We start from the raw sequence: 12,500 nt of genomic DNA, 5'->3' as shown, positions 1-12,500 counted from the left end.
ATTTTAACCTTCCTATCTTCATCAGTTTTATGTAAAACAAATTTTATACTAAGTCGTCTAAGCTTTTCAACAACTAAGGCCAGGAAAACACACGCTAGCGAAGTTTTAGCATCACACCCATGGACTGTGTGTAAAGTTGGACGACATGCCAGCTCCCAGGAAGTGAAACCAGAGCACCTCGACAGCACCTAGTGGCTGGCTACAGTATAGGTCATAAACCATGTCTCCTCCGTGTTAATGGATGGGACATTGACCAAACTAAAGAGTCCACATCAAATACATTATTTCCTCAAAGATGGTTTCTGTCATTTTAGGTGGATCCTTTGCTCAAGTAAAAATGTTTCCGGTAAGTTTAATTTTAATTATTTATAGTCTGCATCCATGTTACCTTCATTTCATAAAGACATACAGGTTTACATAATGTTACCTCATGAAGGTCGGCAATCTTCTGTTGCAGATCCATCCTCATGGTGTATTCTTCTTCCCATCTAAGAGACACAGACACAGAGAGTTAACATTTTCTAGCATCTTAAGACAAAGACGAATGACACACAGAGCAGACACACATTATATACTGTATGTGCAGTATTAGTTTGTTGAGTATGTTGCATGTGACCATGTTGGGAGTATTTTGTCTCTTGTACACCTGGTTGATCATGATGAACTTTCTGGACGTGCTCAGGAAAGGACAGGCGTAAGAAGACAAAAGACAAAGTAAGAACTAGAATGAGACTCAGTAGAGCACATAGCTTCCATCAGGGTGTTCTTGTGTCGTCTCGCTTACAAACAAATGGACAGCGGTGAAAAGATAACCTCCTTAGTGGAGTTAATAAACAGAGAATTTGATTAAAACTGGCCAGATGTTAAGTGACATTCACAGTGACTACTGACAACCTAATGTCTCACTGGGTGAAACGCTCCCTCAAGTGGAGCACAGGAGGTAGCGTTTGCAAAAGATCCAACCAGAGCGGCTGCATCACACTAGTACAGTGCTTTGGATAAAAGTGCAACACACGTCAGGTGCTGGTTTAACATAAACACTGGATTTTAATCTGGGTGTGAAAAATTGTGAATGCGGTGAAGTTAAATCATATCAGGGAGCCAACCAGATACAGGCTGCATGAGGCAACGTGCGTGTGTGCGAGGGATTGGCTGATTCATGCTCGTTTGACCCATGAACCTGAACTTTAATACATTTAAAAGCCTGAGCACATTATTCCCACCTATGGGATCTCAGAATGTAGTTTTTTTTTGTGTGTGGGGGGGCGCATCGTCCTCCTCTCACTGCAGACACCGCAGCCTCTTGTACAAATGCTGTTTGAAATGCAGAACGCTGCGGCACATTGACACCTATAGGGAATACTAAATCTAAAAGAAACTGAGTCATGTATCTGGAGTTGTTGTTGTTGTTGCCGTATGCTTGTTTGATCAGTAAGGTGAGAAGTGCTTCCTTCTGCAAGCCAAGCCCCCCCACCCCCCACCAGCCATTCAGCAGTTACAGCTTGCAGGGCATGCTGCATTGCAGATACAGTTTGGAGTGTAGAGAGAGAGAGAGAGAGCGAGAGAGAGAGAGAGAGAGTTGAGGGTGGTGTGCAGAGGGGGAGAAGAGAACCAGAATGCACGAGAGAGGGAGAGGAAGAGGAAGAAGAAGAGGAGGAGGAGTTCACTGTGTGGGAATGTGCCAGGTTTACGTGAGAAAAGAGACCCAGAGAGTGAAGGGCAGCGGCAGAGGGGAGGATAACGCAGGAGAAGGGGGAGGCACAAAAGTTGTCCTTGAATGAATGAAGAAAGGTGGAATGGTAGACGTCGCACATTTAGGTGTACAAGAAATAAAACACTGGATGAGATGTCAGTAAATCATCTGCTCTGCTGTCACCCGCTCTCAGGGAGGCAGTGTCGTCCCTCATTCACAAGCAGTCCACAATGCTGCAGTCACAATCTCCTCTGTGGAGAATGCATGGCTGCTCATTTGGACATAATATGAGGGAATTCATTGTTGACTGTGCCGGGACATGAGGCCAACTGCAGCTCACGCAGGACGGAGAATACATCATCCGCAACATTCTTCATGACAGAACCTCACGAGATGTGAACTGTTCTTTTTCTCCAACGATCTAAAATGGAAATCCTGCGCAAAGGAGAGTTGACAGTGCGATATTTAAATGATTTTAGACAGGTCTTCGTCCCCTCTTGTTTACACCTGCCGTCCTAAGGTGGAAATCAAAGCATCCAGATTTGATCTGGTGCTGCAATCAAAGCACACATCTTTATAAATGTGTACTCAGACTGAACGTTGATTGATTAAGGGCTCAGAAAAGTTTAGCTTGAGATTTCACATCATCCTAGAGATCTGAAACTATCAGTTCATCTGTCATTGAATTTCTTGGTCAATTGATTGGATGTTTAAAATCTCCAAAGACCCAGAGTCCTAGTTCACATTTAAAAAACAAGAACATCACAAACTTGAACATCATATGATAAAGAACGACAGCAAAACTGTTGCATTTCAGAAGCTGGGACAAGTGAGTGTTTTGTATTTTGCTTTAAAAAAAATGATTGTGAAATAATTCAGAAAGTCAACGTATCATTTCAGCTCTGGGGCTTACAACAGTGAGTCCATAATCCCCAGTAAAGTCCCAAGTGCTGTAGAAGCATCATGTTTGTTTTGTTATTCACATTAGCTTGTCTGGAAACCACCAGCGCTTGTCCTATCTTAAGACACTTGCTTCTTCCATCTATTAGGAGGGATTTTCTCTAATATTCCTGTAAACTAAAGTCAACTCTCAGACTGATCCTCACGCACCCCAGCTAAGCCTCGACCTTCATTCTTCTTTATATTTAGCCCGTGACATGTTCATTTTTTGGGGTGTATTTCTGGCTGCAGCACCTGCCTCTGCGGTCTGACGTGAGGCAGATGCTGGGTCAGGCTGGAGGTGATGGATGGAGGGAGGCTTTGTGCTGACTCTGCTCCTGTTGGAGACGGCTGGTCTGCAGCTGCTTTACTGCCCTGCTCATTCCTCCAGAGTGGAGCATTAGTCACCCCCCCATGCTCGGTGAGCAATGCCTCTGTAGGCCTGTTATATGTGTAATAAAGATGCTTTGTTCCGTTTACCTGCGCTTGTACTCGTCTCTCTCCCTCTTCACTTTGGCCAGGACATTATACAGGGCTCTTATCTCAGGGGTGATGGTGTCGATCTGGACCCCAACTCCATCCGGTTGCACCCAGGACACCCCAGGGCTGGTGACACGCTCTGCACCGGGTCCAAACTTGCGAGTGTGGTTGTAGGACCAGATATTGCCAGGAAGGAACCGTGGGGGGGGATTGGTGGAGCTGCCCGGGCCTGGGACAGCCCTGGAGCTGTAGCCAGGGGAGTCCACACAGGGGGAGGACTGGCTGATGGTGATGACTGGGTTACTGGTGTATGTCTGGGTTGAACTGGTGTTTTCAGCGGCTGATGCGAGAGGTGGTGGGAACAGTGTTGTGGGCCTCCTGGCCGAGTTGTTGGTGTTGTGGAAGGGGAGGGAACCAGGCCTGAGCGGTATGGTGCCAACAAATCCAGTCTGCACAGCGGCCTCCTGGGTGTGCCCCCTGCTCTCACAGCAACCCCCCTGACAGCCCTTGTTGGCATCCAGCGCCTGTTGCAGCTGCTTCTCCAAGATCTTGTTCCTGCGCTCTAACTCGTGCACTTTGGCCAAAAAGCACCGGAACCTCAGGTTGAGGGTCTTGAGGACGCTGATGTTGGAGCCCAGGTCGTTTCTGAGGGCCATGGCTGCAGGGGGGTGCGGCGCAGCGCGGTGCTGGTAGAGGCTGCTGTGGTTGTGGTGGAGGTAAGGTGAGGTCTGTGAGGGTGCGGTGAAGTCAGGGCCCGGCTGATCGAGGCCCGGACCGGCCTGCTCACCCAGCAGGAAAGACGCTCCGGGTCCGAAGACGGCGTCGGGCAGGAGGCCTGAGGGGGAATCCGGGTGTCCGGGCGATTGGATCTGGGGTGGGTGTTGTTGGAGATGCGCGTTGCCCCCCAACAAAGGATTCATGCTATGGTATGGAAAACTGAAGCGCTGCAGATCTGGCATGAACACGGACGGGAATGTTCTCACTGCGACAGAAAGCAACGAGAGGCTTGAATAAGAAGAAACGTACCGGAGAGACGCCAGGAGTCGCCTGGTTACGTAATTAAATAAGAATCTTATCCTTAAAGCTCAGAGCAGCTGATGGATCCGTGCGTCGCCGACGATGCGCAACAAAACATCCTCCACACGAAATGGGCCGAACGCCGGGTCTGCGGCTCGGTGCGATGCGCGGCCGAAACAAGCGCGATAACAAAAAGGAAGAAACGGACGCAGGGCGAGCATGAATAACAAAGAAATCCAGCGTGTGCACGTCACTGAAGTTCTGGCAACAAGATGCGAGCTCGGGCACGAGCAGGTGCTGCGGGATTGGAGGAGCGGCGCTACCGTAAAGACGAGAAGAGAGGCGCACCAATCCTTTATAACACTGTTCAGCACAAAGTGATGGGAATCAGGAGAAAGGAGCTAAAAGTGTACGATGAACACACGAGTGAATAAAATCATCTGATATAATGTTACATATAAAATATAAATAAGATCAGAATTATGAATCACCATTAATAAAAGATAAGGTGGTAATAAAATGATAATATGCCAAAATTGGTAACAATAAGAAGAAGAAAACTATTTATTGTTGTTTAAGTATTAATATTCATTTGTTTTACCCAATTTGTGTTTCCACAGCTAAAAGATTAAAACGTAGCTTTTTTCCCTAAGGCTGCTGAGAGCTGATGGGAACATTTCACAGTTTAAACAGAACTTGGATTTTTTATTTTTGTACAGGTGAGGCCTTTGCAGTCCCCCCCCCAAAAGTGACTTGCTCATTTACTTCCTATCATAAAATTGAATCTTAATCGTCTAAATCCAGATAAGTTGAATGCAACAGAGTGAAATAGTGTTTGCTGTAAAATACATCCCCCTCTCAAACAATGGTTGTTCAATCCTGATTGAGTTTAAAATACTGAGTGACAGCTGTCAGCCTACTCACACAAAATTTATTACATGTTAATTCAATGTAAAACACGACCCAAAGAGATTCAGTGGCTTGTTTTTCAACTTGTAAACTGTGTCGCTGTAGACACGTTTATTTTAATGTTGAATCAACTTCAACCACAAAGAAACTTCTCATGTTGAATTAACAGATATTTCTGGCTGTAAACAAACGGAAATGCAATATAAAGTAGTGAGAAAAGAAAATCCAGACATCAACAAACACGAAAATACCACTTTCAGGGATAAACACACAAGCAAATCCTTCTATTTCTCAGATTTTGAGCAGAGTGAACCTCCCTTTTAAAACAAGACCACTGAGGATCTCTGCTCCTGTTTCACTTCTGTTCAGTTCAGCTTTTCCTCCACTAGTGAACCATCTTCCCAAACCAAGTAGGTAATGGACTTACCTCATGTTCACAGGAGAAGAGTTTGACATCCACTGTTTGTTTGGAGACAGAGCAGCAGGTGGAGCAGGAGACAGAGGTGAAGACAGAGCAGCAGGTGGAGCAGGAGACAGAGCTGCAGGTGGAGCAGGAGACAGAGGTGAAGACAGAGCAGCAGGTGGAGCAGGAGACAGAGCTGCAGGTGGAGCAGGAGACAGAGGTGAAGACAGAGCTGCAGGTGGAGAAGCAGGTGGAGAAGCAGGTGAAGACAGAGGTATAGACCGCTGCTGAAGAGAGAGCTGCAGGAGACAGAGCAGGAGACAGAGCTGCAGGAGACAGAGCTGCAGGTAGAGAAGCAGGTAGAGCTGCTGCTGGAGCAGCTGCTGCATGGCACACTCCTCTCCACAGGGAGGCGCCACCATGGGCTTTACTCTTCTATGTTAAAAGTTAGAAAGGCGGGATCAGTCCAGAGCAGGACACAATCTGATTGGCTGAACAGAGCCGTATGGTGGGGTGTGAGCTAAACGTGCATTTTGAAGGAAAGAAATCAAGTTTGTCTGATTCAGTTTCAAAACAGCGTCTCCTTTCACTGTCCCCGGGCAGGTAGGAACAAGAAGCCTTAGGGATGTAAATAAGAAACCTAATATACTAATTATCCAATAACATTTTGTTCATGTGTGGTACCAACCAGCTATAGTAATCTTTTAAAGTCAATGTCTTAGTCATCAGCTACTCTTGATCTGAGAGATATAGAAAAGTGAACTATGCTGATTTATCAGTGAGCAACATTTCAAGAAATACTTTATTTTGAGAGCAAATAACCTGCAAGTTCGTAAAGCCTCATACCCATGAGCCGTAAATGCAGGTTTTTTGTCCAGTTGAAATAACTACACCACCAAAACCCTCCCAGCTGATCTGATATTGATCATTTCCAAGAAAATAAGAGGACATCAGTTTTATAAAAGCAGTGTGGAGCTAGATTCAGTGTTTGTTTAGTCTTTGCTAAAGTCACAGAACTTCGAATATATCCACCAATAATCAGCATGAGTCCTTGGATGTTGTGTTATTCGTTCTGTGCAGTAACAAAAGAGGAAAGGACAAGAGGAGTCTCACAAACCGAGGACTTTATTCCACTGAATGTAGCACCTCAGTGCCACAGACAGACTTTCACACCATCTCACACAACAGGGACAGTCACAAATAAAATAAAAAAGTAACCAATTTAAATTTTCATTCTCTCTGTGGGACCGTTCCTCAGACATTTGATGGGGTGTCGACGATCAGATGGAAACCAGGCAGAGTTACAGATAACACAATGTCTTATTGCAAATGTATAACTCTGGATTCAGGAGAACGTGGGTGATGTGGCGTAGTGCAGTGATGTCTGATTGGTTGCTTGGTTTACTCCTTGCCGGCCATGTGGAGCATCAGGTCGCAGACACGTTGGCTGTAGGCAAACTCGTTGTCGTACCTGGTGAAGTAGTAACACACACAAAAAAGGGTCAATATGCATCAGTGGGAAAAAAAACATGGGGATATCAAAATAATCTTTGCTGAACACGTACCATGAGACCAGCTTGACAAAGTGGTCATTGAGGGCGATGCCAGCGCCAGCATCAAAGATGGAGGAGTGAGTGTCGCCGTTGAAGTCTGAGGAGACGACCTGCGGGAGGGCGAGGAAAGAACGACTCATTAACCAACACACCGATCCACAAATTACTATTAAAAAGAGAAATGAGCTAAATGAAGTATGTACCTGGTGCTCGGTGTAAGCCAGGTAGCCCTTCATGGGTCCTTCAGCTGCGGCCTTCACAACCTTCTTGATGTTTTCATAGCTGGCCTGTGGAGGCGAAACAAGGTTGTTTAACAAAGGAGTAAAATGTGAAAATTAAAGTCATTAAAGCATAAATTCCTACAAGATTTATGAAAGAGGACAACTCTATTCAATGTTGGTCTTAGTGTCTGCAAATCCAAACCAACTGGTTCTTGAAGATTTCAATCTTTGAAAATGTAAATTCTTTAATTGGCGACATGATTAATGTTGACAGACATACACTGTACACACAGTGAACAAGCATTTAAATAGAGGTTTTTGATAAGAGTTATGATGTTAGGCTGATGTGTTCAAAAACTAAAAATTAAGGTATTTCAGAAAACTTATTCCAACAGGAGCAAAAAGTGCACTTGTTGGGGACTATTTTCTGCGCAGTATTAATACACATTGAGTGCACTGGTTAGTGTTTATCATCAGCTACACTTCATCACTGGAACATGAGCACTGTTGTTTACATGGACAATTTTTGTTTACTTTTCAGATTTTGTTCTTTTCATACGATTTGTTGACAGCAAGTAAAATACTGATCATCACCAGACCATTTATTGTATAATGAACGCTTGTGTTGGTCACTCACAGGTTTCTCCAGACGGACGGTCAGGTCGACCACTGACACGTTGGGGGTGGGGACGCGGAAGGCCATGCCGGTCAGCTTGCTGTGAAACATGGACGCAGAGCAGGTGAGATCAAGAACTTTCATTCATAGGATTTACTACAAGTCCTGATCAGCCGTGTGTTTCCGACACTGACCCGTTGAGCTCGGGGATGACCTTGCCGACAGCCTTGGCTGCGCCAGTTGAAGCTGGGATGATGTTCTGGCTGGCACCACGGCCGTCCCTCCACAGTTTGCCGGAGGGGCCGTCCACGGTCTTCTGGGTGGCAGTGATGGCGTGAACTGTGCTCTGATGGTTAAAATGAGAGGAAGAGAAAGGAGAAGGATTGAATACAGTTTAGCAGCCAACCAAACTTTGTAAAGTCATTTTGGTGGTTTTATTGGACCAATTGTTCCCAGGCAGAGTGTTTGAATCCTCACCATCAGGCCCTCAATGATGCCGAAGTTGTCATGGATGACCTTGGCGAGGGGGGCCAGGCAGTTGGTTGTGCAGGAAGCGTTGCTATGGAGAAATTAAGAAACGTTCAGCCCATTGCCTTTTTTTGCAAAACAAATTTATATAACATTTTTTGAGTTTTGACCCACTTAAACGCAACAAAAGAAAAAAAAAAATCCAATTCTCACCTGACGACCTTGAGGGACTTTTCGTACTTCTCGTGGTTCACGCCCATGACGAACATGGGAGCGTCAGCGCTGGGAGCAGAGATGATGACTCTCTTGGCGCCACCCTTCAAGTGAGCCTGAAATGTGTTGAAATCCAATCAAATCTGTATCCTTTGGTGTGTGTGTTTGGTCAGATGTATTTCATAATGACATAAGAAAACACTACATGCTGAGGACTGTGACGCAGGACTGAGTACGTACAGAGGCCTTCTCAATGGTGGTGAAGACACCGGTGGACTCAACCACATACTGGGCACCAGCATCGCCCCACTTGATGTGGGTGGGGTCCCTCCTGCAAAAAGAGGGAGAGACGGGTTAGAGCCGCAGTGAATGTTTACTTCTTTCATTTGTGAGATCGTATTGAAATTGACTTCAACGTAGTAAAATGCCTAAAGGTCCCGAGTGAACTCACTCGTGGAAAACTGAGATTTTATGTCCATCGATGACCAGCTTATCTCCCTCAACCTTGACCTCACCATGGAAGCGACCGTGGGTAGAGTCATACTTGAACATGTAGACCTAAAGAAGAGGCGAGACGAGGAGATGAGGAGGGCAACAGGGAAAGCTACCAATGACCACCAAACATCTACAAGTGCATTAATTGGTTGCAGGTTTCATATTTTAATGCCTTATGAGTCAAAACCATCTCATTGACCCACCATGTACTCCAGGTCGATGAAAGGGTCGTTGATGGCCACAATCTCCACCTTCTTGGAGATGAAGGCTGCTCTGGTCACCAGGCGACCGATGCGACCGAATCTGAAGGGGAAAAAAAAGAGAACAGTGTTGTTTCTCATCTGGCCTCTAGATGGAGCTATGCCACCATGCAAGTCTATGACCAAAGTCTTGGGTTGAGGTGATCAGTCATGTCTGAGTTACTGTGAAGAATGGAGCTGCAGATGTTAAATGGACATAATCAATCATTGCTGGGCCCCGTGTTAAACTGGGTTCTGCTCATTCACATCAGTCAGGGCTACTTCTCATTATGGTTCCAGCTTTTTCCTTCTGTGTGGGATACATATCAACCTCCTACCCCCCCTCCCTCCCCACTCAGAGACCTGAAACCACAGCTGAAGAAAGGGCAGGGTTCAGGAGGAGGTGCCGGGGGAGGTGTGTGCTGCAGAGCTCATGTCTGCACAGCTCTCCCAGTCTCCTCTCTGGGGGCTAAAGTCGAAATGAGCCTCCCAATGTGGTAATCCCAGTGCACTGTTTGATCAGCGGCCGAGTTACTTTTTAACTGCAGGTCCAAAATCCTGGTACAGATACACACTGTATACAGACGCCGGGGGTCGAGGAAAAGACGGGAGTGGGTGTAGAGATAAAGAACAACAAGACAGACTTTAACGTCACATTGTGTGTTCAGTAGCATTTAAAGTTACGCAAGAACACCCCCCCCCCTGCCACTTGCTTCACACAGCAGAAAAACAATCCGAGTGACCCCCCTGTCGAAGCCAGGGGCCACATTGTTATCTGCTGAGGGCCAAAGTTCAGAGAGCAGGAAAAACATGAGGACAGCCGCTCGACTGTTCACAGGTCGATGTGTGTGTGTGTGTGTGTGTGTGTGTCTCTCACTATTAATTAATTAGAGATACCACAGTGTGTCCTGCTGCTCAGAGGAGAAAGTCAAAGCGGATGACTCATGATTTCATTAAAAGCCTGAGCCAAGTACAAGAGCAGCCTGAACCAAAGGGGCTGTGGATTCTCTGGAAGAATCCTTTGGCTTCAGAACACTTAACGAAAAGGCTTTTCACATTATTTTTCTCCAAACATTTCCTTCCTTCGCATTTCTGTAATGTGGTTAAATCCTCATTTGGAAACAGACGGGCTGTTCTGTGGAAGTCAAACTTTCATATTCATAACATGCAACAATAAACAGGTGTAATCTTTTAAATGTGCAAGCAAACATAAGTAAATAAGAGTCAAGGGTCAGTGTTGCATTTTGAAAATTGAACTAACTCAACCATTATAAAACTCTGAGTTAAACACTGATGAGGGGTGTGGCTGTGTGAGCAGTGTGGGGGTGCAGGGACTGGGTGTTGAAGTGTGTGTTGTGCATTTAATATAACGAAGGAGGTTTGGGCAGGTTTAAGTAAGGGGATGAAAAGTGTTTTCTTACCCATTGATACCGACTTTCACCATTTTGTCTGAGTTGGTCTAGTCCTCTGCAGGGAGAGAGGAGAATCAAGGGACATAATTATTCTTCCTGTTAAACACCGATAAACCAACATTAATAGTGCCGCACATTTATGATGCCATATATTAGCAACGAGCCGATGACAGACAATTGCTCGGATTGTTGGTGTAGATAAGCAAAGGGTCCAAAAGAACATGCAAAAGTATTTGACCGATAAGATAATCTGCGAGCACAGTGCGAGAAAAGTCGCAGCCTGAAGCTACAAGATTCAAACTTGCCCTGCAAGTGTAGAAATTAACTGTTTAAACCAAATCACAATCCTCATGGGTAAAAACTCACATTTAAAGAAAGCAGATAAAAACAAAGTGAACCAGTTGGACTTCATTCATTTTAAGTGAAGCTTAATCAAGCCCATGCACATTGTCCCGAGGTGATCTGAATCTGCAGCCTGTCTCTGAGGCCCTGCAGCCTGTAGACGACCCCCCCCCCCCAGTGAAATCTGGTGCAGGTAGATTTACCGTTTGTGAGATGCCTCAGTCTGTCTTGCGGGTGTGAGTGGGGAAGAGCAAAGTTAAGCTGAGTGCTTTTATGACTGACCAAGAGCCTCAGGCCACACCCCCGCCTCAATGGTCCCTGCCCCCTCTGAATGTCAAGGTCGTCAGCCAGCAGAGAGACACACACCCTGGCCTCTGCTTCACTTCAGGTCACTTAAAGAGCCTGGAAGCTTCTGAACCCCCACCGCCTAATTATAGTCTGAAAGCATCGAAATATTCCGTTTAGTTTACATTGTTACAGTTACTGACATGGAGCCTGACTTGAGTTGCCACCTTTAAGAGGCCTAGATATGGAAGCTCAGATATGAGGCTTCTCATGTAGTGGACTGAAAAAAGAGAGGGGGGCTCTCCCAGTGACCTTCTGAGTAAGTACCGACACACAGAGGCAGCAGACGAGGGATCGAATCTCTGCCTTCTGACTCTGACATTTAATGTCCAAAGACCATGACCCTTCACTTTCAGACGCTCACTCCTCTCTGGCCCTCTCCTCTCCATCCCGTGAGCCGCCGGTCAGGAGTGGAGTCTTGGTTTCTCAACATGTGATCATCACGCATGTGCAGAGGCAGCGTCTTCCGTCTAGTTAACAGACTCTTCTCCATCCCTCAGTCTAGTTAAGCAGGTGTTCTCTTTTTGGAGGGGTGGATGCAAAGAAGCGTGTCATTGAAGGACAGGTTCCTTTGTCTGAACAGAAGTGCTGCACTCCTGGCAATGTTCGTTGTAAAATATGACAAGGCCCAGCAACGTCAATTACTTTTTATTTCAGTGTCAACTCATTTGTCAGGCAACGGCTTTTCTTTAAAAAGAGAGCCCCCCCACCTCAGACATTATAAAACGTTAACTCTGAATAATGAGGATGTCAGGATTAAACCAGAGGCTTGTCAAGTTGAACCCTATTGGAAGCGTCTCTGTGGCTGCCTCACCCCTGCGAAGTCCTGACAGTGGATTGAAACCTAACCTGGGGCTGTTGCTTCCTGTCACCGCCGCTGACCACGAACATGCAGAACGTTTTTTATATCTTACTGCACCAAAAAGATCACAATTCTGTGTTTTCTGATGCAGCAGATTACGTGGTTAAACATATGGCGAGCAGACACGGGTCAGTGCTGGGGTGTTTTATGGCTGCAGTCCAATGGTCCGGGCATAGCTGAACTACCACAACCCCGGGTGCATGCATGCCAGTCTTGGCCTCTGCTGTGTAGCTTAAGGTCAAGGAGGGGAAGTAAAGGTCAGGCTAAGATTAGACGCTGGCAGGTTAGTGAAC

General features: G+C 46.0%; 2 protein-coding genes across 2 annotated transcripts in view; both read right to left on the bottom strand.

Moving 5' to 3' along the window:
* Positions 1-4,422, bottom strand: part of iffo1b (intermediate filament family orphan 1b) — a 9,428-nt gene extending 5,006 nt beyond the window's left edge. The window contains exons 1-2 of the mRNA XM_035162637.2: positions 3,113-4,422; positions 428-488 (exon numbers count right to left, since the gene is read on the bottom strand). Coding sequence (XP_035018528.1) covers positions 428-488; positions 3,113-4,071 — 1,020 coding nt within the window. The 5' untranslated portion in view covers positions 4,072-4,422. The remainder of the gene's footprint in view (positions 1-427; positions 489-3,112) is intronic.
* Positions 4,423-6,548: 2,126 nt separating this feature from the next.
* gapdh (glyceraldehyde-3-phosphate dehydrogenase) lies at positions 6,549-11,318 on the bottom strand. The gene is made up of 12 exons (XM_035162736.2): positions 11,204-11,318; positions 10,668-10,713; positions 9,211-9,310; positions 8,964-9,070; positions 8,753-8,843; positions 8,513-8,628; positions 8,309-8,390; positions 8,026-8,177; positions 7,853-7,931; positions 7,198-7,281; positions 7,007-7,104; positions 6,549-6,912 (listed from the first exon to the last, which is right to left on the bottom strand). The coding sequence occupies exons 2-12, from the start codon at positions 10,688-10,690 to the stop codon at positions 6,843-6,845; spliced, it is 1,002 nt and encodes a 333-aa protein (XP_035018627.1). The 5' UTR covers positions 10,691-10,713; positions 11,204-11,318; the 3' UTR covers positions 6,549-6,842.
* Between the last annotated feature and the right edge of the window lie 1,182 nt (positions 11,319-12,500).

Source organism: Hippoglossus stenolepis, chromosome 8 (assembly GCF_022539355.2).
Source record: "Hippoglossus stenolepis isolate QCI-W04-F060 chromosome 8, HSTE1.2, whole genome shotgun sequence".
Taxonomy (NCBI): domain Eukaryota; kingdom Metazoa; phylum Chordata; class Actinopteri; order Pleuronectiformes; family Pleuronectidae; genus Hippoglossus; species Hippoglossus stenolepis.
The sequence above is the reverse complement of the archived record's forward strand: the minus strand, read 5'-3'. Positions and strand labels throughout refer to the sequence as shown.